General features: G+C 41.8%; 1 protein-coding gene across 6 annotated transcripts in view; it reads left to right on the top strand.

Moving 5' to 3' along the window:
• The window catches only part of CREBBP (CREB binding protein), a 99,965-nt gene extending 73,924 nt beyond the window's left edge, over window positions 1-26,041 (top strand). For all 6 annotated transcript variants that reach the window (XM_062588721.1, XM_062588720.1, XM_062588723.1 and 3 more), the window contains 12 exons: window positions 3,131-3,211; window positions 3,994-4,050; window positions 5,747-5,824; window positions 6,289-6,356; window positions 10,480-10,630; window positions 11,333-11,479; window positions 11,922-12,035; window positions 12,502-12,667; window positions 14,202-14,369; window positions 18,159-18,320; window positions 18,595-18,876; window positions 21,607-26,041. In XM_062588721.1, coding sequence (XP_062444705.1) covers window positions 3,131-3,211; window positions 3,994-4,050; window positions 5,747-5,824; window positions 6,289-6,356; window positions 10,480-10,630; window positions 11,333-11,479; window positions 11,922-12,035; window positions 12,502-12,667; window positions 14,202-14,369; window positions 18,159-18,320; window positions 18,595-18,876; window positions 21,607-23,775 — 3,643 coding nt within the window. In that variant the 3' untranslated portion in view covers window positions 23,776-26,041. The remainder of the gene's footprint in view (window positions 1-3,130; window positions 3,212-3,993; window positions 4,051-5,746; window positions 5,825-6,288; window positions 6,357-10,479; window positions 10,631-11,332; window positions 11,480-11,921; window positions 12,036-12,501; window positions 12,668-14,201; window positions 14,370-18,158; window positions 18,321-18,594; window positions 18,877-21,606) is intronic.
• The last annotated feature ends 1,722 nt before the right edge of the window (window positions 26,042-27,763 follow it).

Genomic DNA, 27,763 nt, shown 5'->3' with positions numbered 1-27,763 from the left:
GTCACAACATCTTTTAAGTGTGTACATAGCCTGTTGGATCATAGAAAGCCCTTACTAATCAGCTGTACTGCTCTTAATTAACTGTTTCCCGTTGTGGTGATCTTCCTCAAATCTTAGGGTTTTTTTTTCTTAACTGTATAATAAATGAGCAAGAAGCAAATTATATGGTTCCAGCAGACCTTTGTTTGGCCAATACTGTTTTTCTTCATTTATGGAAGAGAGATAATCAGAATTATCTGAAGTCCAGCGTATTTCATAACTAAATTATGAATAAAGATATTTGGACATCATTGAATTAACAGTCTCTGGTACTTCAATTAAATGGTTAACAATTAATTACTAAGTAGAGCTCTTCAGCTTCCATCAAGCAACGCAGAAGTTTAAGTGTTCCGGAAAATATACTTCTGCAGTGGATATCCATCTGAAACAAGTGATCGGTATTCAATATCAGCGCAAGCATCCGATCATTAATTTAGTTTTTCTTTTGGATACACTTGAACTACAGCTGGAACTTCACCTGTTAATGCAGAAATTGAGCCTTTTCTTGATTTTTTTGGTAAAAGGGAAGCAGTCACCAGAACAGTCTGCATTTGAAAAGCTCTTCCTTTTCAGCATGTTGCGATAAGGGCGCCCCTTGGGTTTTCCCTGGCTGTTACGGCTGGCACACTGCGTGCTTTCGGTAGTTTTTGTTGACTCTTCGTAGCGGCACGCCAGACTCGAGTTGCGAGCAAGCCTCGTTTCTGAGGGCCCAGGTTCATAGTGACTTCCAAGTGCTGTTCCACCGGGGTTACTTTATGGACAAGTATTCATGACCGTCGGGCGATTCATTTTTCGCAGTATTTCAGTTTTTTCGCTTCCTCATTCTAATCACGTGTCAAGGCTCAAGTCCCGCTTAGCGGCAGGCTCGGTTGCGCAGCGCGGCGGCGGCGGCGCTCGACGTGCCGCGGGGCGGAAGCGCTGGTCACCCGCGACGCCGACCGCCTCGCGGCGGCGCGGCCGGCCGGGACGGGTGAAGCGGGCCGGGCTGGAGGGGCCCCGTCGCCGCTTCGCGACGCTCCGTCTCGCGAGCGCGCTGAAAGCCCGTGAATTCGGAAAGTGGTTCAGATTTAACCATTTCTGAGATTAAATAAAGTGTTAATAGGAGCCTTGACCTTACCTTCTTCTGGTTACGCGTTCCTGTGCTCGAGTCCTGCTTTGGTTTAGCCCTCCCCAGTTGTTTGACTCTGAAAATGAGCAGCCTTGTTACAAGGGAAATAATTAGCTGCTTTTCTTTTTTGAAGAACATTTTGAACACGCACAGTACATTTAAAAAAAAAAAAAAAAAAAAAGCGCCTAATTGGTGATGTGTAAAAGGATATAAATTCTAAACCTGTTACAGTTGGAAGAAAATCATTATTATTATGAGATGCTACGTCCCGTTTGAGGGGCGTGGGGCGAGGGGCAAGCGAAGCCGGCGTAAACGAGGCGCTCGGGCTCCGCTCCCGGAGCGCCCTCCCCCAGCACTGCTCTGTCCGAAGCCTGAAACATCTATCACTCCCAACGATTGCGAGCTAATGGAATAATTTAATTTTATTTTATTCCTCCACACACACGCACCCCCCGTCCCGACTTTGTTCCGCTGCGTTAGCGGCTCCCAAAGCCTTAATTTGAGCCGGGCTGCGGCAGCTTTACGCCTGGGAGGGTGGGGGGTTCAAGGGACAAGCTGCCCCGTCAGTCCCCAGCCCTGAAGCTGTTGGTTCCCTGTGCTGCTGAGTCTTGTTTGGATGCCTTTTATGCCCTTCTTACAGTCCTGGCGTTTTGAGTACTAAAACTGCGTTTTACTGTGCTGCCACCGCTGCTTACGCTCTGTCCCTCTCGATCCTCCATAAAGCTCCTTTATTTTGGCAATCCTCTGTTGGCCTTCCTGCATTTTACAGCTGTGGCCTCTCTGTCACCTTTGTTCATGTGTGAATTCATATCCTTTCCAAACATTGAGCCTCTTTTTTTTTTTTTTTTCCTTTTATTTTTTTTTGATGACCCTGACAACTTTGGTTCCAGTTCACCCGAAAGAAACCAAAAAAAAAAAAAAATCCATATAACTGAGTTTTTATTTATTTATTTTCAAATGCAGATTGTATTTTTGTAGAGCTGAGTTCCCGATGCGCTCAGCCTGGTTAGTTAAGCTGCCGTATAGTTTTTGCCGAGTATAACTTGGATTGGCTCGTGGTCCGGAGACCCAAAATTGCACCTGGCCTCGTATGCAATCTGTACAGCTTCATTCCAGATCTTTGATGTACTCAGTAAATATATTGTATGTATGTACAATATTTAATGTTGTCCATATATATACATATATTGGATTTATAGAGATGAATGGCTGGAAACTCTGACCCATAATTGCATTTCTGTTAAATGTTTGTCTAGAGTATGGATTTGGTTTCATTTATATTAAATAATACTAGCTGAGCAGTTGGTCACATTTAACCCTATAGTTTAATAACTTTTGAATTTAATATTTTTCTGGATTTTTTTCATACCAAGTATTGCTGCTTTTACAGTTTTTAATGATAATAAATGCTTTCAGCATATTCTTAAATTATTTAAATCTGTGAAAATGTGTCCTTAAGCTTTTTGACGGGCTTTTTTTTTCTTTTTCTTTTTTTTTTTAACCAAAGGAAACAATTATTCTGAAGCCTGGAATCAAAGAGCTTCCCCTCCCCTTAAGTGATGAAAATCAAACCCAAATTCTTAAATCTGAAGAACGTGCAAACGTAGCGCTTGGTAGCTACTGCCTTAATCCTCCCCCAAATTTTGAATTTGACCCTCTCCTATTTTGTTAGTGATGATGGCCGTAATGTATAAAATGAGACCGAATGCTAATCTGTGCTTTGCCTTGGCTTTCTGCTCTGTGTTGTCTTGGTGTTTGCGTCTTACCTCTTACGTCTGTGCTGTTTGTTCCCTTCCCTGTTCTCTAATCCTGCCCTTCCCTCCCCTCTGTTCCTTCTCATTGTCCACACTGACCCATGAATCAACCAACAACGCCCCCCCTTTCGTCGTGGTGATCTGCCCTGCTCTGGTTGGTGGCTCCGTGCTTGGGTGGCTGTATGTTGTGCTGGACCAGTTCACCCAAATATGGCCTTCTTGCTGACAGGTATCACTTCTGTGAGAAGTGTTTCACTGAAATCCAGGGGGAGAATGTCACCCTGGGTGATGACCCTTCCCAGCCTCAAACGTAAGTTGCTTCCGTTCTTCTTCACGCTTTGTTTTCTTTGGTTTATTTTTCCTTTCTTTTCCTTTTTTTTAAAGAAAGGAGGAACTGTGTGTGTTCTCGATCTGAGCTGTTGCTGGTTTGGGTGGTTGCCTCCTTTCTTACTAATTTTTAGAGTAACCGATGATTAACTGGTATTGCTGTGTTGACTCTATCGGTCTACCCAACGGCATTGCTTGCCGTGTCCTGTTAGGCTGCCTGAGAGCTGCCCATAGACTAATCCCAGGGGTGACAGATGCTAAATAATGTGGTTGGGGAGGGGGAAGCTTGAAGCAGTGTCAATAAATGTTACTAATGTTACTAATCCCTTACCTTTCCAAATTAAAGACTTTTGCTAATGCTGATTTATCACCTTTTGAAGCACAGCTTTTGTTTATGAAGCCAATGGCTTGTCTTTAACCTGGCTGCAAAATAAGATGCCTTAAGATTTATGAGGAACACCAGCTGCTTTGGAAGGTGGCTGCTATACTGATCATGGCTTCCCTTGTTTTTTGTGATTTAAAATTTATGCATATAGTTGTCTATTTATTGTATTGCTTATAATCTACCCCAGAAAATGAAATGGGAGAAATATTTTCTGTAGCTTAAAATGAAAACAAGTTGAATTGCTTTCCACAAACAGAAAATAGATACTGATTCACTTATTTCAGACTTGTTTTGCTCATTTGCTGCATATAAGAATGATATTGTCTCAACCTCTGATATAAAGGTACTACTGAGATTTCATGTTAACTCTTTGTCTTTAGAACCATCTCTAAAGATCAGTTTGAAAAGAAGAAAAATGATACACTAGATCCAGAGCCGTAAGTACCCGGCTGTTTTTATATTAAGATAATCTTACGGCTTTCACTTGTCCAGCACTTCAGAGATTAGGCAATGAATAAAGACGTCTTCCTTTAGGCCTTCAATTCACGAGATCCCGGTTTAGAATCCTAGAAATGAACAGCAAAGTTGCAGCTTTACCTGTGAAGCTTGAATCCATCTAATGGCCACCACTGCTGAAAGAGAGGTCCTGCTCTCGCTCCATTGTACTAGTTCTGGTGCTGGTTGTATCCTTGTAGGAACTGATTCAGGCTGTTGGATCCCTGCTTCATAGAGTGGAAAAGTAAACCAGAAGAACAAAAACAGCCCTGTTGGGTTAGTGAGCTGACCTGTCTTAGTAGAGACCCAGCAAGCAGCAGAACTGTATCTCCATGGGAGAGATGGAGGAGCAAGATCTCCTTTCCTGGTGATGAGGTGCTGGATTGGCATAACCTCTGTGACTTGCAAGGCACTCGTTCCCCAGGATTCAGCGTGTGGTGTCGTTGGGTTACAAGGCGCTGATAATCACACAGCCTTATTAAAATAAATAAGGCAAAAAACCCTGAAAGAATTTAAGGTTTCTTCCTAAATGGAAAAGCCAGCAGATGTTTTAAACAATTTTCTTTTTATGCTGTGGCTTGCATCATTTGGGTACAAGTAATTGCTAAAGTATGTTCTGTAAGGCACTACACAAACTGTGGTTAAAAATGGCCCTTCGTTATACATAGCCTTTGATGCTAAGTCCTGTGTGCTGGTGTGGGTGCACAAGAGTTAGGGGTTTTCTCTTCTGGTTTAGCTAGACCTCTTAAATATGTTTTTAATTAATCTTCAGCTAAGTACTTAGCCTACTGAAAGAGGAGTATTGCTTGTGTTTACTACCCTTCACTTCAGTAAAAGCCAAGATTAATATTTCTATAATAGTGTTGTGGTGCTATTCCAGCTGTCCTTAGCTTGCTGAAAACAGACTTTATCTTACTGATACTTTGTTCTCTGATGATTGATATGTAATACTCTTTGCAAATATTAGAGCTCCTCCTCCTGCCCTTTAAAGGTGAGCTGCTCAGATAAACCAGTACATTTAGTTCTATAAATATATCACGATCTTGACTGTGAACCCTTCCAATGGTTTTTCCATTTGAAAGTTTGTATGGGTTTTTTAATATATGAAAAAAAAGGCTGCAAACCCATGCAAGTGAAGACAAACTAATACATGTTTTGTTGGCACAGTCATTCATGAATGACTGGTTTTATGCTTACAGTAAGATGAGCAACCAATTTGTCAACTTGTGGTTGCAACAGTTGAAATTAAAATCTGTGGAGGTATTGTTAAGCAGAATTCTGTGAAGTTGGGAAAATTCAAAATTCTGCTTAGGAAAGGATAGAAAGGATCTGGAGTTGTGCACGGAAGTTCATTTTGCTTTTTAACTCATAGATTTTTACAGTTTCAGTGTTTGATGTTATACACATTTTGATCTTATATACGAAATTCGTAGATGTGTATTTGAAGCTATTAGAATGAACATTTTTAATTGGCATATAAATTGGGCCTGCTGAAGTTGATTCAGTTCTTAGTAGGGGATTGAAAGTACTTCCTTGTTGAAATCTGGAAGATTACATGCCTAATAACAAAACTGATTAATTTTTGTTTGTTTGTTTGTTTTTTGGTTTTTGGTTTTTGGTTTTTTTTCTCCCCCTCAGGTTTGTTGACTGCAAAGAGTGTGGTCGGAAGATGCACCAGATTTGTGTATTACATTATGATATTATTTGGCCTTCAGGGTAAGGAGCTGTTGACTAAGTTTTTTTTAACTCTTGTACTATAAGACAAATGTTCCTTTATATATTTAAGATGTTCTGCATTTGCTTTATAATATGCAGTCATTGTCTTCTAAGAACTGTGTACAAAAGGACCAAACGTCTCTAAATAAAATAGATTGTTGAAGGTCTTAGTGGTCTCATTGAAATATATTAAGATGAAAATGCGCATGAGACAGAATTGTTCATGGTAGGTGGCAGGAGATAAGTTTGTGCACGAAAAAACACAAATGCACGTGCAACTGCTTGCAGAATTAAACCAGCTCTGAAAGGATTTACGTCCTTCAAAAATAGAAAGGTAAAAGTTGTTAGGATCCAGAGAAAAACATATTGCACTCTGTCACTTAAAATCAGGGGTTCAAATGCCAAATTAAACTAGTTGATGTGAGCTTGTGTTAAGTTTGGGGGATTTTTTTTTTTCTTGACAGGTTTGTCTGTGATAATTGTCTGAAGAAGACTGGTAGAACACGTAAAGAAAACAAATTCAGTGCTAAAAGTGAGTTTGGTCTTTATTTATTTCTTCACCTTTCATCATCTCTATGCCGTCCTTCATTGCATCCTTTGCAAATGCTTGTTATGTTCACTTTTTGATTGAGATTCTGTGTCACGGCAGGCAGTACAAGAACACTTGTGAAGTGGGCAGTAGGGTAACCCAAGGCTTCAGTAGCTGTCATATTTTAATCAACCTTTTAAAGACCTGTTCTTTGCAGATTTTTAGTCAGTGTTTGTGCTGAGGTCTTCAGCATCTATATCCCTCTTTTTTCTTTTTTTTCTTTTTCTTTTTTTCTTTTTTTTTCTTTTTTTTTTTTTTTTAGGAACGGCACAAGGCTACATGCACTTGGCTGGCTAAGTTTTAGACAGATTTCAGTGTAGCCTTGGAACTCTAGTAAATTACTGTCTCTCTACCCTTCAAGTAACATGTAGTGACAAGTTGTACAGCATCTCTGGTGTACTATGATGATGCCAAAGAATAATATATTTGAAGAGCTTTTTTTTGCCTTCTGGAGTGGTCTGTGGTATAAGAGCTGTCAGTCGGATTAAATAGCCAATGGAATTACATGTGTTGATCTTTACTTTCAAGATTGTCACAATCCTGTTGAAATGTACACTGAAAAGGGTGTTAAAAGCTGCTAGGCCAAGTTCTTCACTTCAGTAATTCTCATGCAGCGCGCATTCAACATTAGAGAACATCAGCTGATAACCTCTACTCATATACAGCTGAAGGCAAAAAGAGTAGGGATCAGCATTTGAAATGCAGCGTCCATGGTACGAAGTAGAAGGATAAAGTGGGTGTAGAAACCAACAGTGTGATTCAGACGTACTTTGAAAATATCCAAATAAAGGAAAATGTGAGAACTATACAACTAACACTTGCAGGTAGATTTGATTCTTCCCTTGTTTTTCCTCTGAAGTTCTGAGCTTTACGTTATCATATTAAAAACTATGAGTTTGCAGGCATAAATCTTCCAATTTGTAATAAAGCAGTTGTTTTGAATTACACATAATTTTTTTGGTATGGTCATGTGTGATTGATTGTGGTTCCAGCATAATAAGAGATTTTAAAAGGGTAGTTTGGAGATAATACTTCTCATACTCTTCAAGTTACAGTAATCGGAATAGTCTCCAGAGTAGCCTGACACATGCAAGATGGTATTATTAAAAAGATTAAAATTAGTCTCATTAAAAACAGATTAAAGTTGCAAGAGAACATTAGTAAAATGATGAAATAAAAATACTGTTTTAGATAATCATTTTAAATAGATGCCTCTCCTATGTATGCTGACTTTACGGAATATATTGACTTAAATTGTCTTAAAGAACAACTGCGCAATTTCTTGGAAGTGTGCAGCCTTTCTGTGACATTGCTTAAAAGGTATTTGAGTAACTAGCATGTTGTTTAAGGAAACCATTCTGTTCTTTGGGAACATGAGAAAGAAATAATAGTGTTTTGCCTTTCCCTTTACCTCCTTTTCCTTCCCTTTCCCTGCTGTTTGGCTCTTTGGTTTTCTTTTTTCCACGATGATTTCAGTCCGGCTGCCAGTTCTAACCCACAGGTGGGCTCAGCTCTAGAGATCTGTTTCCTTTAACAGTGCTCTCTAATGGAAATAAAAGACCAGAGAAAGAAAGCCTGCTCTTGTTATCAAAAGCTTGATCTCACTACTGGCCTAAAACCAAACTGGAATAATGAGAGTTTTAATGGTTAACAAGTTTCTTTCCCCTCTCCTCCCTCCCTGCAAAAAAAACCTCGTACTTACTGAGTTGCCATCATAATTTCTACGCTCTCTCAAGTATGCTGGCATAACTGTGACAGTCAGGTTAGCACGGCCCTTGGCTGCAAGCTAGTGCTCAGCTGTTATGGTAACATTCATGTTTCTCATGTAAATTAAGTAAAAACTGGTTATCTTAAACACGTAGCAAGTAAGCTGCATTAAAGAAATTATGCCAAATAGAACCCATAGCCCGGTGTTCAGCTGTGTTACGCTCTGAAATCAGTGGCTTTCAAAGTATTTATCTTATTGCAAAGATGTACAAATGTTACTTAACTAGTAGCTAAAGCAGAGGCGTGTTTTGTAGCCTAAAGATGCACTGACATCACCTCCAAAAAGCAGATGGATAGAAAAGTCACGTTAAGCAAAAAGTCTGACTTCCTTCCTATCTGTCTTGTAACTTGTCCAGCAACAAATACCTGACCACAACAAATGTCTGTCCACAACAGCAAAACTTCTGTACTGTAGCTGCCTGAACAACCACTTACATTATTATGAGTTTGGATGCCTTTTTTCAAATTTGCGTTGCAGTTTTCTTTGATATCTGAGTTGGAAAAGCATGTGCGATGTGTCCGAGAACCAAATTATAGCTGCTTCCTAAAAGAATTTGCATGCTCTAATGCATCAGAATATATAGCTTTTGCATCCATTGTGCAGGGTGCATGTAATCCTAATGCTGCTTTTCTGTATATTTTTAGATATATATAGTTGTAAGTATGTATTTCTATTTGATCTTTTTCCTCATTTTTCAAGTCTTGCTGTGAGCTGTATAAGGAAGGAAGCAGATACTCTTTGGTTACCTAGCATTGGAAAGATAATAAAATGAAAACAAAACAAGATTGTAGAGTTACCTAAATTGGCTTTTTAAATATGTACCAACTCATTAGCTGAAATGAAGTTGTTTTGTTTTTTTCTATTTGTCGTGAGAGAAACAAAACTGAGTAATTTCTCTGGAGCATATTTATGGATTCCCCTTAAATTCAAGTCTTGAACCAGAGTGTTAGATTTGTTTAAGGCAATGGTATGTTTTTACTTTTGCCTTTGACCATTGTTGCTGGTTCCCAAGTAAATGATACTTTGAGTATGTGGTGCTCCTGATGATATAACCACGCAATCTCACTAGGCAAGGGGACAGGCTAGAAGGTGTAAAACAAGATTGCTGTGTTTCAGCATTTTTATGCTGAAATATGCTGAAACAGATTGCAAAATAAAATTTCAAATATATAAATCCATTAGGAAGAAAAATTTTATTTTGCGGATATGTGGCTCTTCTCCCAGTATTGGTGCCTAAAATAACTTTTAGCATCAGTATTTCACTGCGGCATTCTGTACGCAACCTCAGCAGTCAGAGGGGAGAATCAAAGCCTTGTGTCAGTAGCTAGATAAAAACTGAAAAAATGAAGTGTTGAAGAGCTGAAAATTAAATACGTTTTAGTAAAATGGCTATCTGTAGATCGCACCATCACTTTGACCCCCCCAAAAATGTGTATATATATATATAGTGGATAGGCCATAAAAGTGAAGTAGAAATATTGACTGGTTTAAAAAACAAACAAAAAAAAAGCCCAGTAGAATAGTCATAAATTTTTCAAATTGAAACAGTGTGCTGCTTCTGTTTTCTCAATTTAACTGAAACCTTCATCTTTATTTCTGGACTTTGTTGTGAATTTATTTGAAAACTGTCACATCCCATAGTACTACGAAAACAGGTATTCACACAAAAGTTATCTGTAAATGTAAAAGCTTGAAGAAGGAATGTGGACGATACACAGACTAGAACTTCTAAAGACCTCTGTCGCTGTGCAAGAACTGTTTAAGCTTTATGTGCAGATTACTGTAACCACTCAATCTGAAAGCTCTCTTAAAAAGAAACGAAAAAGCAATGAAATGTCCACTGAAGTCAAAAGGCTTTTCATTTCTGTTGATTTGCTTTGCTTTGCTTGAAAAGGTGTGGCACAGAGCCAGAGCTATGAAGTGATGTAATCTCTGTCAAGCGGCCAAATAGTGTTTTTGTTAGGAGAAAACATTTGCAGTGTTCATAAAATAAGCCTGCACATTTAAAAATGCTACGTAAAGCCCTCTTTGTTAGTTCACTTACTAAGTAATTTTTCCACTATCGTGGTTTTGGTTTGCTTGTAAGGGTGTGAAAATTCAAGCCGTAGGCAAGAACATAGGTCATGTTAAAGAAAAGAAAATGTTGACTATAGAAATGAAAACACTAAATTTCCATATGGAGGTAAAACAAAAAAAGCATCTTTGCATTCTGAGAAGCAAGCTGAAAGATCTTGTGCACACTGTAACTGATCTTGAAGTTAAGAGTAATTTCTCTTGTTCTCTCCCCTTCATTTCCAGGGCTGCAGACTACTCGTTTAGGAAACCATTTGGAAGATAGAGTAAACAAGTTTTTGCGACGACAGAATCATCCTGAAGCTGGAGAGGTCTTTGTCAGAGTAGTAGCAAGTTCAGATAAGACAGTAGAAGTTAAACCAGGAATGAAATCCAGGTTAGTTTGTTTATTATCACAAAATTCAATTTTAAAAATGTTTTTACGCTCTTTTTCTGCACAGACAGAGCAAAACTGTGCCAATTGGCACCTTAACCCCACTGCAAATTTTTGAAGCTTAAGCATGAGTAAACAGGTTATGAAAAATAAAAGCAATATGCAATAAATGAGCTTGAAGGTGATTACTGGCTGTATTTTAACTGGGAGGAGCATGTTGGTTTTGGTTATGATGCTGTGACTCTATTACTAAATCTTCAGAGAGAGTCTGACCACTGTTCGGCCAGTGTTACAGGAGTCATAGCTTAGTTTTGAGCAGTTGCTACAATTCCATTTCTCACTGTTCCTTCACTGTGTTGTTTTTTTAACAAATACTTCCACTTTCTTAAGTTATTTTCTATTTACTTCATGATAAACGAAAAGGCTTGCAGTTTTGAGCATGGTCTTATATTCAACATTTGCCTATTCAGTCACATGAACTATACGGAAACCCTCTTTCCTTGAGTTCTGTAGTACCTGACTTTGCACTAGCAGGATTCCCTGGTTTAATACAACTCTGCTGTGACCCTGTTTGAATTTCTGCATAAACGTTTCTAAAAAGCTAAAAATAAAGTTAAAATGAATTCTCTCCTTCTGGGAGGAGACTGGTCTATTAACTGGCTTTTGGGGATTCTGTCTGTTCCTTCCCACCACCCTTTCCTTCAGGTTTGTGGATTCGGGTGAGATGTCGGAGTCTTTCCCGTACCGTACCAAAGCTCTGTTTGCATTTGAGGAGATAGATGGAGTAGATGTGTGCTTCTTTGGCATGCATGTACAGGAGTATGGCTCAGATTGCCCCCCTCCAAATACAAGGTACTCTTTCTTTTCTGTACTGATAGCTCACATGCAGAGAGCTATATTCACTGCTATAGCTATGTTTACTTTCAAAAACGGAAGATTGGGAGATATGTTTCAATTCTGTGACACAAATAAGTCTTACTGAATGACTGCAGATGCCTTTGACAGGAAAAACAAATTTCACAACAAAAATTTTACGATTTCTAAAAACTTTTTTTGTATTCTGTGCTTAACCAGACCTGTTAATGTATATTCTTGCTGTCTAAAAAGCAGCATTACCTAGCTTTTGCTTTTAAGAACTGTTTACACCATATTAAGATGCTTGAACATTTGTTGAAATAATCTGCAATCAATAATTTTTTTGTCCAGTATGATTGTATATGTATGTGCTATGAAAGTCAGTTCGCAGTAGACAAGAAAGAATGATTTTTCTGTCATTCTTCTCTCATTGCCATAGGCGTGTGTACATATCATATCTAGATAGCATTCATTTCTTCCGCCCACGTTGTCTCCGAACTGCAGTTTATCATGAAATCCTCATTGGATATTTGGAGTATGTGAAGAAACTTGGGTGAGTGAAATCTTTGTAAAGAAAAAAACTTTTTTTCTTAAATTTTTGCTTATTCAGGGTGCCAAGTAGCTTTTCACTTCAGATAGTCTCTTCCTCCTTTGCTCTGTCTTTGAAAAGTGTAGAACACAAGCCTCTTCAGTAGGGAGAGAGATGAGATTTTGTCACTAGCGGGGTTTTCTGTCTTTAGGATTCTTAAACCTTTCATTGCTTAGATTGTCAACGTATCATTCTCTCTATCAGCAGTCAAGTCTAAGCTTAAGCTTCATGATTAGATCCTGGTCTCCTTTCCGTCTGTTGTATAGATAGAGGTTATTGCCTCAATATATGTAGTAAAAAAGGACAAATAATTTTAAAAAGCCAGAGGTCTGAATTCACATCTCGGTTTGGCCGAGATAGTTTTTAAGATAGTGGACAAAATTGTAGTTGAGATTTTTTTTTTTTTTTTTTCCCTCTGTGTGAACTGCAGGTATGTAACAGGACACATATGGGCCTGTCCCCCAAGTGAAGGAGATGACTATATTTTTCATTGCCACCCACCTGATCAAAAAATACCCAAACCGAAGCGCTTACAAGAGTGGTATAAGAAGATGCTGGACAAGGCGTTTGCTGAGAGAATCATTCATGACTACAAGGTTTGCTACTATTCACTTGAGGAACTGATTTTTACAGAGCTTTTTATTTGAAGCTAGCTAATACTGTCTCATTCCACATGATGGGGTTCCCAAAATGGGGATATGCATTCCTCTTGGGATAGTTAAAGGAAAGAGGAAAGAGAAGAGCAAATGGATTATCTCTGGACCATAGTAACTGTGATTAAGAGGATGATGTCCTTAGTATTATCTTCTGCTGGTTAAGAGGGAAAGGATGCAGAATTCAGAGGTGTACAAGATGCCCTCTTCCTGTATTTGTCATTCTTAAGTGAGAAAGTAGGTAGCTTGTTACAATTTATAGAAGTTGTTCAGTTCTGGTGATTTTGGAGACTCAGAATATGGGAACTCTACTAGTGTGAGATCAAAATACTGCTTATAAAACAGATTCATCACTTCAAGATAAAAAGGATTTTTCTTTTTTCTTCTTAATTACACGTTCCCAAGGAAGTAAGCTTAAAATGGCAAAGGTAGCATTTGCCACCCATTATGTGTTAAAATTTGCAAGAATTTCTTAATGGTAGTGACAGTGCTGGAAAAAAATGACGTTTTGATTGTACGTGGCAGTTACTAAATATGTGGAACCAGAACAGAGTGTATCGAGCCTTGTCATCTGATGTGGAGTAGCAAAGAGGATCCAGCTAGCAATTCTTTATTTCTCTCCTAATAAGAAGCTGGTTTTGAAAGAAACCTGAAGAAAACAACTGGCTAGGCTTGTTCCTGTTCCTTAAATCTGTAGCTAGATTTTAGGCACTCTAAAATAAACCCAGAACAGCTGCATAAAATAACCACTCCTTTTCATAGGCCAGTATCCACTCCGTGGTTCCCAGCCTTTCTGGATAGGCAGTCCACAGAGCTTCATCCAGCAGTCGACGAAGGCCGGAGGCTGCGTACAGTCCTGCCGCCACAACGGGACTTAATGTCCTTGCGTGTAATAGCTGGCCTGTGCATTCAGCTTAATTCTTCCTGGAATTACCGGGCTTACTGCACATATGATACACATGCATACATGTGGATAAAGTCCTCACGCGTTTTCCAGTTTGTAAGAGCAAAGGGTGGGTGAGAGATGCTTGCTATCACCAGAACGGTTTCTGCATTTGTATAGGAGCAATACAGGAAAAATGGTGTGGGTTTGATTAATTTACGTAGTAACTGGGGGGGAAGGGTGGATGTGGGGTTTTTTTTTTTGTTTGTTTGTTCATTTGTTTTTTAAAAAAAATCTTTTCCAGGGGTTCCTCAGTCTCGCCTGTCATGTCAAGAGCATGAACCAGTTGCATGACAGAGGTTCGGGATCAGCAACTGCATTTCAAAGATGGGCCTGGGAGTGGGCTGTTGCCCGTACTGCCAGGCTGATTCTTTGAACTGCGCCCGGTGAAAAGGCCTGCTGGGGGTCGGCCGGGAGCTATAAGCGAGACACAGCTGCTCAAGACAGTACTGGATCTTAAAACAGTGCATGCATGTCTGGTTCTTCTCTAAACGGTCTTCATTTATTCTTGGTGTTGTGTGATGCACTTAACAGGACATCTTCAAACAAGCAACTGAGGACAGGCTGACAAGTGCCAAGGAGTTGCCTTACTTTGAGGGTGATTTCTGGCCCAATGTGCTAGAAGAAAGCATTAAAGAGTTGGAACAGGAAGAGGAAGAAAGGAAAAAGGAGGAAAGTACCGCAGCTAGTGAAACAACAGAGGTGAGTTAACTTCACATGCTGCATTTGTTTCTGGTCACAAAGCTATCAGTTAAAGCTTCTAGTGAATTAGAGAGTTCGTATCCAATAAAGTGGAAAAGCAGTTCATCCATGTCCGACGTTAAATCAAGGTTTTCATGTAACTGCATTACTGATATCCCATTCCCCCCCCCCCAAGATAACAAGTATACTGATGGCTTGGGTTTGGGGGATGGGGTTTTTTTGTTCTTTGTTTTTGGGGGGGGTTATTTACAAGATAGGAAGTCAGCTATGTTGTTTCAGCATCTCTGCTCTCAGAGAAATGTGTTAAGCTACTGTTGGATTGCATCGTGACTGCTACGTTTGCTTGCAGTTGTTTGGCTGAGCTTCTGGTTCACACCTTTCCAAACCACCTTCTGTATTTGTGCTTCAAAAGGTGCTGTGTTTTTCAAAGCTGAATTAAATTTTGGCATTATTTAGCAAAGGATCAATTGGATCAATTGCTGCGGTAGAGGACTGAATTGTAAACTTCCCATCAGTGTGAACTGTTGATCCTGATGGTGGTATTCCTTCACAAGCCCTCTTTTGTCTATAAATAGAACAAACTTCTCTCTCAGGCTCCTGGCCAGAATTTCATTAGTTGTTTACATTTCTGCGTCTTGTCAGCAAGAGGATCAGAAAACAAATGGTTTTAGTGCTTTTGTACTGTCCCTTTTATTTGTGATTTGCAGAAGGATATTTTGAGAATTAATTTAGTATGAAAATCCAAAGCCTGGCAGAATGAGAAGGAACCAAAAGCATCACCTGGGAAGGAATTGCATTCAGCTTAGATGCCCTGTCAGTTTGCATATAGTATATATTGCAAGTGGTTGAGCGGAGTAATAGACCTTAATACATTGATTTCATTATGTCGGAAAGTGTCTTTTACTAAACCCTAGCAGCTTCCCTAAGCTGATACAGTTTACTGCTGTTTTTCTTACAGAACCATAAAGTTAATAGCTTTCACTTTTTTCCTTCTGAATGTGATTTTAATTTTGAAATATTTCAACAAATCTAACAGTATAAAAATAACAGGAAAGCAAAGCTTTGAAGTTGTGGTTCTTGTTTTGGTAACAGTGTCATTTGCTTTGAATCCAAGCATGCCCTTTCAGAGAATGTGCCAGTGTAAAGCCTCGTCAAAGTGGGGAAAAGTGTGTTCTTAAAAAGCCTAAACCAGCTAACTGCTACGTTCATACAAGATGTCTGTGTACAGTGAGAAGATGCAGCCATGACTTTAAACATCCACTCCTGAAGTTCTTAGTGCTAAAGTTTGCACGTGTGAAGAGAGGGCTTTTAAAAAGCCAAGCGCAGCTGGACAGCGGCGAGTGCCCGAGGCTGCAGGCGTCCTGACAATACGATGGAGAAGCATAGCTTGGTTGTCGCCTCTGAAACCATGTCCTGTGGAAGGAAACGCACAAACAGAGTCAAAATAGAGAGGAAAAAGTGAAAGCCTTGTTAGGGAGCAGAGACGACGGTAGCTGCCTGCAGCAGATCACCGTATAGCTCACGTTTTTCTGCCGCGTCTGCAGACTTCCCAAGGAAGGTCACTACACACACAAGAGATAGAAGCATGTGTTTACCTTAGTCTAGAGATGATGGTGTATACTATGAAATTCAGTCCTTAACTGTATTGGGAGACTTGAGGGGTAGGGGTTATGGATGTCAGTGAAGAGCAATGAGAAGAAGCTAAAAGGTAAAATCACCTTAAACTTGGGCAAATTTCCCACTGGCTGCCCACCTCCATGATTAGGAGATGCTGTGGTTAGCTATTTTTGCATTGTTCTTCTCTTTCTACTCACCTGTCCCAAGGTGTCACTGAAGAAAAAAATAATAATAAAAGTAATTTGTTAATAATGTCTTTTTGTGGCTGGTTTCTAATGTGTTGTTTAGTAGCGTTTGGTCCAGCCTCAAATACCCTGTGTGTTAGTGTGGTGGCAAAACAGCAACAAGCACCTTTCCCTGAACTGTGTAAAGTTTACTGAGCTCCACATAAATGCAGGTGAAATTAGTTTATGTTGATCATTGCCATCAGCTGCTGAAAGTGCTAAATCTCCTCCTGGAAAGGTGGAAAATTCAGTCAAAAATGTGCTGCTATTACTGGTGAGAAGAAACTCTAAAGACTTTAGTCTGAGATCTAAAGAGAGGTGATGATAATATTCAAAAGTTCTTGAGCAAGGTAGTGAAGGGACAAGACGTTCATAGGAACCATGCTGTTGACATCGCTGGCGAACCTGGCTGAATCTGCTAAACAGCCAAGAATTGAAAAAATAGAAAAATCAAATTCACAACTTCTTGAGATGTTTTAGACTAGCTTTGCATGGTTGACCAAATGTAATCACGTTAAAGATGGAGCAGAAGGAAAACTGACTGAAACTTAGCTGACAGGATAATTCTGCTCTTTCTTGCTTGACAGTTAAATTTTAAAATCTCTGTTGGTACTCAGAATGCACACACGAAGGAGGCCAGACCATTTTGTTGCCGTCAGTGCAACAAAATATTTTGGAGGAAAAAAAGTCATTTACTTGACTTTGTCAAACTCAATTCTGTCAGTTTGTCAATTCAATTCTGAATATGTTTAAATGACTTTAGAGCTCAATTTGGCATCCTGTGAAGTAGTGTAATTTTATTTCTGAGCAGCTTTGGTCAAAACATCAATAAAACTAGTCGCTGAAAAAGCAGAGTTGGAAAGAGAATTCATACCTAGGCCTCATTAGTGGGGTGGAGAGGTGACAATGAGGCATATGGTCTACTTGGGGGATGGCTTTCTTCAGTTGGAATATTTTTGTTTTGTGTTTGAATAAATATGCTTACAAATAAAACCTGTTTTTTGCCAGTATGTAGTGCTCATGAAACTTTCTTACATATATCGAGCATTTCAGTAGCTTATTTTTACGTTGTGAAAATCAACATTCTAGCAGTCGGAGGGGATTTTTGTTGGGTGGAGATCTCCCTGCTTGAGGGCAGGGGAGGGATTTTTTTTTCTTTAACTTTCAAGGGCATTTGAAATGTGAAAGTTATTTTTTGTTTCCGTGGATCATCTAAATAGCATCATCTGACTTGAAAGACATGCTTTCTGATTCTTTCTATTCATTACTATAATGTCTCCTTTATAGTCAGACATGTAAATCCCAATTGATGGACTTTTGAGCAAATTTTTACCTCACTCACCTTTAGCATTCAGTATGTAGTCACTGTCATCTGTGTTTTTGTAGCTTATGAGACGAAAAAAAAATGTTATGAGTTGCATATGCAGTGGCCAGTCTTTAGGATGGGGAATAGTGTGTTTTGTTAGTCTAAAATTCTGCGTGTTTTTATCTGTGCGCCCTAAGAAATTTGTTCAGTTTCAAAAATACCAAATCAGAGCTCAGGCAGGTACATGAAAGCTCTGCAAAATACTACTCTTCTAGAATTTTTAGAAGTCCATTTTAATTTTAACTTTTTCTCATCAGATGATATCTATTAAATTTTGTAAACTAAGCAGCAGAATCTGTAGACAATTTTTCAGAAGGAAAAAAAAATAAGTATTAAGATACAAGTCATTGAATGTGTATGCATAATGAATATTATTTTTAAACAGTATTTGAAATTGCTTGTCTCCCAGTTTGGCTTTTGATTTCTCCTGGAAGATAGGATATATTTAACACAGTGTGGCAGACTTGCAGGCGTTGGAACAAAGTCCTGTTATTGACCGCAAAGCGTTTCACTTTCAGTTAGAGTGAATGGGAGAGAGTGAGCTCCATGTAACTTAACATCTTTCCAATGCATTTATTGCAGGGAAGCCAGGGTGACAGCAAAAATGCCAAGAAAAAGAACAACAAAAAAACCAACAAGAATAAGAGCAGCATCAGCAGAGCTAACAAGAAGAAACCCAGCATGCCAAATGTGTCCAATGATCTGTCTCAGAAGCTCTATGCCACTATGGAGAAGCATAAAGAGGTACTGTCAGAATATGCTGCAGAAAGAAGATTTTATTCCTGTAAAATGAAGCACGATCGTAGTCAGAACAGAAAAATCAGGATTAAAGCTTGCGATTGCTCTAGATTTTTCTGTTGTGTAATGACATATTGACAGAGATTACCCTAAACTACCTTAATTAGATAACATCTGTGGTGTACCATTTCTGCAACAGAACGTAAGCTTTTGCTGCAAGATTTTCTAACCTAGTTGTTTGGGGTTCTCCCCCACCCCCACCCTCTCTTTTTGTCTTCAGGTCTTTTTTGTGATTCATTTACATGCTGGACCTGTAATAAACACTCTGCCTCCCATCGTGGACCCAGATCCATTACTTAGCTGTGATTTGATGGATGGGCGAGATGCCTTTCTCACCTTAGCCAGAGACAAGCACTGGGAATTCTCCTCACTACGCCGATCCAAGTGGTCCACGCTGTGCATGCTTGTAGAACTACATACGCAAGGGCAGGATCGCTTTGTTTATACGTGCAATGAGTGCAAACATCATGTGGAAACAAGGTGGCATTGCACTGTCTGTGAGGTATGTTGCATATATCATCTGAGGGTGTTTTTCTTCACAGTAGCTGTGCTCTCTTGCCCTCCCAGCAAAGCTTGATTTTTCTGGATATTGTCTAAAGTTCTCCAAATTATGCACTTTCTGATATAAGGGCTACCAAGCATAGGGAAGCTAGCTGATGCAATGGAGCTCCTTTTCTAGAATAAATGCTTTTAGTTAATACACATGGAAAGGTGCTGTACTCTGGAATGGCCACTGCTGCGCCATTTATTTCTCTATGGCTGTGTCAGGTAGCTCCTCTGCACAGACAAAGCTTTTAGCTTCATATTAAAGAATTTTAGGACTGAATGGTAGGGCGTCACTGTGCCACAGAGTAACTGTAGGAAGTAGAATGAATTCTTTGGGCACCAGTTAATCCACTTTAAACATGTATCCATGAGAGAAATTAGCATACCTTTGTGCAAGGCAGCTTTCGCTCCACTTTCTATGTGGCACTTCTTGTAATGAGTGCAGCCACGCATGTGTCCTGGCTGCAGCGAAGCTGGGGGAGGAGGCTACCACAGTTCATCACTCTCTCTTCTGCCCAACATTAGAGGTTGCTTGCCCTTCAGATCTGCCCAAATAATTGCTTCCTAACCTGACTCAGTGCTTTAATGTCTGGTCCTTTTAAGGCATAGATCACTTCGAACTATGTTAGAGAACAATTACCCAAGCAGTTACACAGGTGGGCTTGAGGAGCCATAGCCTCTAAAGGGCTTGTGATGACTTCTGGCTGTAGCTGAACCAGAAAAATTGTTGCATGAGAGCAGCATAGTCTCTACACTGGAAGTTAGTGCAGGGTTTGTGGTGGAGGAGCTTTAAATAATCCGTCTGAGGAAGGCATTGAGCAGGGCTTCTTGAGGCAAGACTTCAAGAAACAGATCTACACACTGGGAGAATTGAGCAGTGGAAGGAAATATGGCCTTTAGGTTTCTTTTGGGTACTTCTGTGTAATCGAGTGACCTTTCTCTAGCAAGAAAGCACAGGGCAGTGAAAACATGGGCATTTGAGCTGAGCAAGTTTCAGATAAGTGTCTGTCTTAACATGAAACTTTATTTGAAGGTTGTTTTAGAGATAAAAAGTAAATTCAGGGTAGCAATTAGTAGTCAGTAATTATACTAAGAACGGTCGAGTGAAGAGCAAACTCCTGATTTATAAGCTCTTAGGGTAGGTTTGTCTAACTATTATCTCTGAGCTAGATTTAGTTCACTACTGTGAGTATAGTTAGATGCAGTCAAATAGAGCTTGGAGGAGTTCCACGGAGGGGTCCCCTCCATCTCTCTGCCACGAGGAAGGTCACTTAACACCTAAACCCTTAGTGACAGATGCCTTTTTCTAAAAGAACTCTGATGGCTACATGTCCTCTTCAGTAATCTGTTTTGGTGCATAACTTTTGAGGTTAGATTTTAAGAAAATACTAAGCTGCAGGCAGGTTTTTAGGACAGGATGCATTGTCACAATGAAAGTGGTAAAACAAGCCTCAGTCCTGGGAGAGGAATCATAATGTTGATGTGTCTGGGAATTTTATCAGACCAGGCCCTGGCCATCTTTACAAACAACTCGTTGGAGCTTTGCTTGGTATGCAGTTGAAGGAAAAAAGCAAATTATTCAGAGATTGTGCTGTACCAAACTGAAGCTTTTGAGAAAGCTTCATTGGTAGGTCCTGTGTGTGCACGTGCTAATTCATAAGTCCAGACAGCCACTGCCCAGGTTTTGTGAAGGGAAATGGGTTCAGCCTCTCTTCTCTTCCCTTTCTACAGCTGCAGTCAAAGATCTTAAAAACCTTTATGTCTCCTCTGTCTCCTCCATATCCTGTACCACTGGCTTCTCTCTGTGCTGTGGTGCTCAGTTGTGTGCCCTTAGTTCATGGTGTCAGACTGTACCAGTGCCACAGAAAACCTGCTCGTTGTATTGGCTTTAGTCAGCTCCAGTTATGCACAGTGGACTGGAGTGGTTCCAGGTACCCTTCTCTTGTCACTTATCCTCACACCACACAGTGATTTTGGGGTTGTCTCATTACAAAGTGAGTTGATCCAGGTCAAAAAATAGTCTTGTTAAAAGAAGTACCCCAGACAAAGGGGTCTGTGGAGTGCAGTCTTGGAGGAGATGAAGCGTGGGTGAATCGAGAGGAGAATTTGAGTGTCATTATGCCTGTGCGTTGAACTCTTGCCACTTGCACCAATACTCTTGTATTGAAATCTCTGATCCTTGAACAATAAGTTTGTCTTTGCTACTTTGTCAGCAAATTCGCTGTCTTTTGAGTCAACTTAAGTTTCCAGTCAGAGGTTTTTGGTCCTCCTTGTGTAGGTACCTTAGTTGACAGGGAAGTAAGAAGTTCCCAAATGTAAATGAAGGCTCAGTTACAGCCCTGATTTGCACTGTTACCCACAGTAGTCAAGAGCAAGTCATGGTTTCAGGCTTGCTTTGCTGCTGCAGCTGGTGAGCTTTCTGCCCTCATCTGCCCAACACTACCTGCCCCGCAGGTCCTCCCATCCCACTTCTCTACATCAATATACCAGGTGTAAATTGAAACTGGCAGCTCTTCATTAGGCAGAGCTGTCGTCTTGCTTTTGTTCTGCTGTATGTTTATACCCACCACAACCCAAAGCAAGCTTCTGCCTTGAGTTGCACACTCGGCATCACTTACTCTTGAGTTCTTTTACTGATAGAGTTAATACTCTAGACCACTGAACTCTGGACTTTCTTTACTTTCAGGACTACGACCTCTGCATTAACTGCTACAACACTAAGAGCCATGACCACAAGATGGTTAAGTGGGGCCTGGGTCTGGATGATGAGGGCAACAGCCAAGGAGAGCAGCAATCAAAGAGCCCCCAGGAGTCACGTCGACTGAGCATCCAGCGCTGCATTCAGTCCCTTGTCCATGCCTGTCAGTGCCGCAATGCAAACTGCTCTTTGCCATCCTGCCAGAAGATGAAACGGGTTGTCCAGCACACCAAGGGCTGCAAGCGCAAGACCAATGGTGGCTGTCCAGTGTGCAAACAGCTCATAGCTCTTTGCTGCTACCATGCCAAACACTGCCAAGAGAACAAATGCCCTGTGCCATTCTGTCTCAATATTAAACACAAGCTTCGACAGCAGCAGATCCAGCATCGCCTGCAGCAGGCGCAGCTCATGCGCAGAAGGATGGCTACCATGAACACCCGAAACGTGCCTCAGCAAAGTTTGCCTTCTCCTACCTCAGCAACGCCTGGTACCCCTACACAGCAGCCAAGTACACCGCAAACACCACAGCCTCCTCCCCAGCCTCAGCCTTCCCCTGTAAGTATGTCACCAGCTGGCTTTCCCAGTGTGTCAAGAACTCAGCCCCCTACTACTGTTTCAACAGGAAAACCGGCAAACCCGGTTGCAGCGCCTCCGCCTCCGGCTCAGCCTCCACCGGCCGCAGTGGAAGCGGCTCGGCAGATCGAGAGAGAAGCTGCCCAGCAACAGCAGCAACTCTACAGGGTCAACAACATTAACAATGGTTTGCCTCCTGGTCGCCCAGGACTAGTAAACCCGACGGTGGGTTCAGTGAACCAGATGCAGCAAGTTAGCATGAATGTACCCCGGTCTAACCCTGTAAGCGGGCCAGTGATGTCCAACATGCAGCCCGGACAGTGGCAGTCGCCTCCAATGCCGCAGCAGCAACCGATGCAGCCAGGGATGGCAAGACCAGTTATGCCAATGGCAACACCGCAAGCAGTGGCTGGGCCAAGGATGCCAGGTGTGCAACAGCCGCCCCGGAGCATCCCTCCGAACGCGCTTCAGGACTTACTGAGGACCTTGAAATCACCAAGTTCTCCACAGCAGCAACAGCAGGTTCTTAACATCCTTAAATCCAACCCTCAGCTTATGGCAGCTTTTATAAAGCAAAGAACAGCCAAATACGTGGCTAACCAGCCTGGGATGCAGCCACAAGCAGGCATACAGCCCCAGCCTGGGATGCAGCAGCCGCAGACTGGCATGCAACAGCCGGGCATGCACACTCAACCAGGACTGCAGAACATGAATGCAATGCAAGCAGGAGTGCAGAGACCGAGTGTTCCTCCCCAGCAGCAAGGGATAGGAGGTATGAATCCCCAGGGACAAGCGATAAACATTATGAACCCTGGCCACAACCCTAGCATGGCAAACATGAGTCCGCAGTACCGAGAAATCCTGAGGAGGCAATTACTGCAGCAGCAGCAGCAGCAGCAGCAGCAGCAAGGAGGGGCTGGCATGGCAGGAGGGATGGCAGGACATAACCAGTTCCAGCAGCCTCAAGGACCAGGAGGTTACCCTCAAGCCATGCAACAGCAACGGATGCAACAGCATTTATCGATACAGGGGGGGTCCATGGGACAGATGGCTCAGATGGGACAGCTGAACCAGATGGGCCAACCTGGCATGGGGGCAGACGGCACTCCCAACATCCAGCAAGCACTGCAGCAGAGGATCTTGCAACAGCAACAGATGAAACAGCAAATAGGGTCCCCAGGCCAGCCTAATCCCATGAGCCCACAGCAGCACATGCTCTCAGGACAACCGCAGGCATCTCATCTCCCTGGCCAGCAGATCGCCACCTCCCTCAGCAACCAGGTGCGCTCCCCAGCACCCGTTCAGTCTCCCCGTCCCCAGTCCCAGCCACCACATTCCAGCCCATCACCAAGGATACAGCCCCAACCGTCACCTCATCATGTCTCTCCCCAGACTGGTTCCCCCCACCCAGGACTCGCAGTCACTATGGCTAGCTCCATGGATCAGGGACACTTGGGCAACCCAGAACAGAGTGCAATGCTTCCACAACTAAACACCCCAAACAGGAGTGCGTTGTCTAACGAATTGTCTCTGGTCGGTGATACCACCGGAGACACATTAGAAAAATTTGTGGAGGGTTTGTAGCATTATGGGAGCATCGCTTTTTTCCTTTCATGTTCTTGGACATTTTGTACTGAAAATTCAGACATCTGGGTTGTTTTGAATCCTAGATGGAACTGCTGCTTCCTACACGTGGAAGAATGAATTGCTGTTTAAAGAAAAAAAACAATACAAAGAATATATTTTTTTGTTAAAGCCAGGCGGTTAAAATATCTGGTCTCTTTTGTGGGTTTTTTTGGTTTTTATTTTTTTGTTGCTGTTGACTCATACCTTTTTTTTAATGGGGAAAACAAGTTCATTATATTCATATTTTTTATTTGTATTTTCAAGACTTTAAACATTTGCGTTTAAAAGAAGAAAAAATAATATTCAGAAACTGTTTCCTGAAATAATGCAACATTATAATGTATCCCGGTAACTTTGACACGTTGCGGGAAGATTTTTTTTCTATAGTGAACTCTGCAGGCGTTTGAAGTATTACCCCTGGAAAGATAGGAATTGACTCTTGCACACAAAAACACACATTGGCCAATGCCAAAATCCTTGTCTTGCAGATGTAGAAATTGTTGCTTTGTTTCTCTGATAAAACTGGTTTTAGATGAAAATAGGGATGATCACTCTTAGACCGTGCTGATTCGAATAGAGAAGAAGCATTCTTTTCTTTCTTTCTTCTATGTGAAACTTGAAATGAGGAAAAGCAATTCTAGTGTAAATCATGCAAGCGCTATAATTACTATAAATAAGAAAATCCAAGAAGATTCAATCACTGTATAGAATGGTAAAAAACAAAAAAAACTCATTTCTTACTTATAATATCATATTGTTAAATAAACTGTGTGCAACAGACAAAAAGGGTGGTCCTTCTTGAATTCATGTACATGGTATTAACACTTAGTGTTTGGGTTTTTTGTTATGAAAATGCTGTTTTCAACATTGTATTTGGACTATGCATGTCTTTTTTCCATTGTATATAAAGTATTGCTTAAAATTGATATAAATTACTGAAGTTTTTAACATGTATTCTGTTCTTTAAAATCCATGTAAGAATGTTTAAGGTTTTTATTTATTTATATATTTTTTGATCATGTTCTTTGTAAGACATGGCTATGGATATTCACTCATTACACAGAGCAGCCAGAGGCATTGATAGCAGTGGCACGATACATGGAGTATTGTAGGTAGCATGTCTGTTTTACAACACCCTTTAGTGATTGTTTCCTGTTCGGGGAGGGAGAGGAGAGGGGAATGGTTCCCATAGGCTTAATACTTACAGGTGTTCATCCATAAGGGTTAACTGGAATAAATTATTACTAGCCGTTGCTTTTTAAAAACTGCATTAATTTAGAGAAGGATCACCAATGAAAGGAAAAATAGAAAGTGCTGAGTTAATTTTAGGCTAATTTATTTAGTCTACAGTAAAATATGAACCTATTGACTTTAACACTATTTTTCTGCTGTTAACTCTGAGTCTAGATTTGAGGGTTTTCTGTGGAATAAAAAATAACAAATCATGTACATGTTCCCTTTAATATCCTGTCACCATGCCCTCATGTTCCTGGGATACCTGCCCCCTCCCTCCTCCCAATGAATTACTCGCTCGGAGTTAAAATCCAGGGAAACTTTCCCCGCGTAGGTGTGAGTTAAAACCACGGCTAGCCTCAAATTCCATCGCTCCAACCGGAGGCTTCTCCATTACATGCAGCTCGGATGGGATTTGCCACAAATCCAGCAGCGCAGCCCAGCCGGCAGCCCGCTGTCGCTCCGGCCGGGAACGCCGGGCACACTTGGCTTTTTACGTGAAGTTAGCGCTTCCTCCAGCGTTACGTTTGTATTGCACGGCGTTGGGGGAGGATGGGGGAGAAGAGCGGAGGATTGATCTTGTGAAAGGAGACGTTTTAGCTCCATACTGTGAAAAGCATAGTGCGCCATGGCGCTACTTTAGTCTTTTTAACTGCTGAGGGTCTCTGCTTAAACTTTTCTTGCAAACCTTAACTATTGTACCTTTTTCACCACCACTGGATTCATCTGCCCACGCAATTGTCTTCAGCAATTCAAGATGTCAAAATTTTGGGCTGGGGTGAAGTCAGTGAACACTAACCCAAAGCTTGTCCAAAAGAAATTGCTGTTAAAAAAAAAAAAAAAAAAAAAAAAAAAAAAGATGGAAAGCCCTGATGCTGTGTCTCATGCTGTGTACTTAAAAGAGGAAAAATACTATATTTGTGATCAAAAAGAGAAAACTTGAAATGTGCTGGTGTTTCTAATAAAAGCTGGTAAAACTGCTTGGATTGAAGGATGGTTCCAATTGGCTGGTGCCCAGTAGGATCAGCAAAGCCTGACACCCGAGGTTAAGATAACTGCGCTCAGTCTTCCTAAGACATGTAAATCATGTCTGTTTTTTAAATGTTGGCGCTGCTTCTGAATCTGAATGAGCCGAGCCTCGTCCGGAGCACGGCGAGGCTGCGCAGCTCTCGTGTTGCAACGCGCTCGGCTTCCACCTCTTGGGGAAGAGGGGAGAAGAGCCCCGTGGGAAGCACACGTTGGCGTTCTTCTAGGCGCAGCTTAGTTCGGAAATGCGTTGGGAGCGCAGAGCAAGGAATAGGTCGAGCTCTGATGATGTCCATTTGCTGGAGCAAATGTTTTAGACAGGAGTAGGTGTTTTACCAGGGAGAAAAGTGAAGTGCAAAGATGAACGTGCACTGGAGATCGGCGTAGGATCTTGATCGCTGGAGGTGGTGCCTTAAGACCTTTCTTCCCTATTGTGAACAAGTAACTGAATTTTGCAGGCAAAGAAGGTGCTTGAATCTGAACGCTGAGCTGCAGCAACTTGCTTTTCTGCTGTTCTTTGTCTTCAGCTCTCTATCATGCTCTGCTTTCTGCTACCTACTCTGCTGCCTTTTTAATTGCTGATACAGCGGCAGGCTGCGAATGCGTTTCTTCTCGCTGCAGATGCACTGGCTGAGGTTAATGCTGTTGGTTGCTTGTCTCTGTCCCACCAAGCAGAGATCTGGTGCTGCTCTCTATTCTTTTGCCTGAGTGCTGTAGACTGAAGGAGTTAAAGCCTGACCGCAGCAGTGGGTCAGAGGAAGAAATGCCTTCCAGCAGGAGCTGCAGGCTGGGCACAGTAACCCATCAGTTGCTATATTTGAAGCCAGCAGTGGGTACGTGTCCACAGCCATAGCGGTGTGCTTGTTCTTAAGACTTGGCCTCAATACACAGCAACAAATGAAAGCATTTCATAGCTTACAAGGTCACTTAGGCCAGGCTGGGGACATGCTTCCTCCATGGCGCTTCTTCCAAAACAGATCATGACTGACGGTTCTCTCAATGCTCTGAAGATGTAGCAACCTTTGTACAACGCTGCTGGCTGGGGGGGAACGCTGCACAGTGGACGGGTTCCTGCGGACGGGCTGTCGGTGTTTCCTCTCTGCAGATGGGAAGTTTAAATTGGGAACGGAGCGAGCTCCACTGGCCCCCGTGTGCTGCCGGGAACAGCGCTGGAAGACGGTCGGTGCCAACCGGGGGACAGTCACGACGAGTCCGGACAGAGCGGAGGATCCGCACGAGCCTGCAGCGCACCAGCCTTCCCCGCAGGCTCGGCGGATAGAGGGTCAAAGCGGACCGGGGCAGGAGGGGGATTTGGGCCGTTGCAGCAACAGGCACGAGAGCTGCAGTGCAGTGGAGGCGCAGGGCAAAGCCCAGGAAGGCTCTGGGGTTACCTGGCGGCGGTAACCAACGCGGCAGTAGGAGGGAAGAGCCTGAACAGGCTCAGGGGTCATTCTGGTTCTGGCTGCAGCCCGGGAATCTACAGCAGGGACTGGTTTCTTCCAGTAGCCTCGCGCGAGGTTTCTTGCACCTCGCATCCAGCATAGCGCAAAATCCATCGCGTGCGTTTCTTAGGTGAGAACCAGAGAGACGACACGTGGATCAGCGTAGCCCCAAAGATAACGGTTGCGAGCGCGAGCGAATTGCTGGTGCAGCTTTTCCAGCGAGCTCCTCCGAGCCCAGGGATGGC

Source organism: Rhea pennata, chromosome 15, assembly GCF_028389875.1.
Source record: "Rhea pennata isolate bPtePen1 chromosome 15, bPtePen1.pri, whole genome shotgun sequence".
NCBI lineage: Eukaryota > Metazoa > Chordata > Aves > Rheiformes > Rheidae > Rhea > Rhea pennata.
This window is presented reverse-complemented; position numbering and strand designations above follow the sequence as displayed.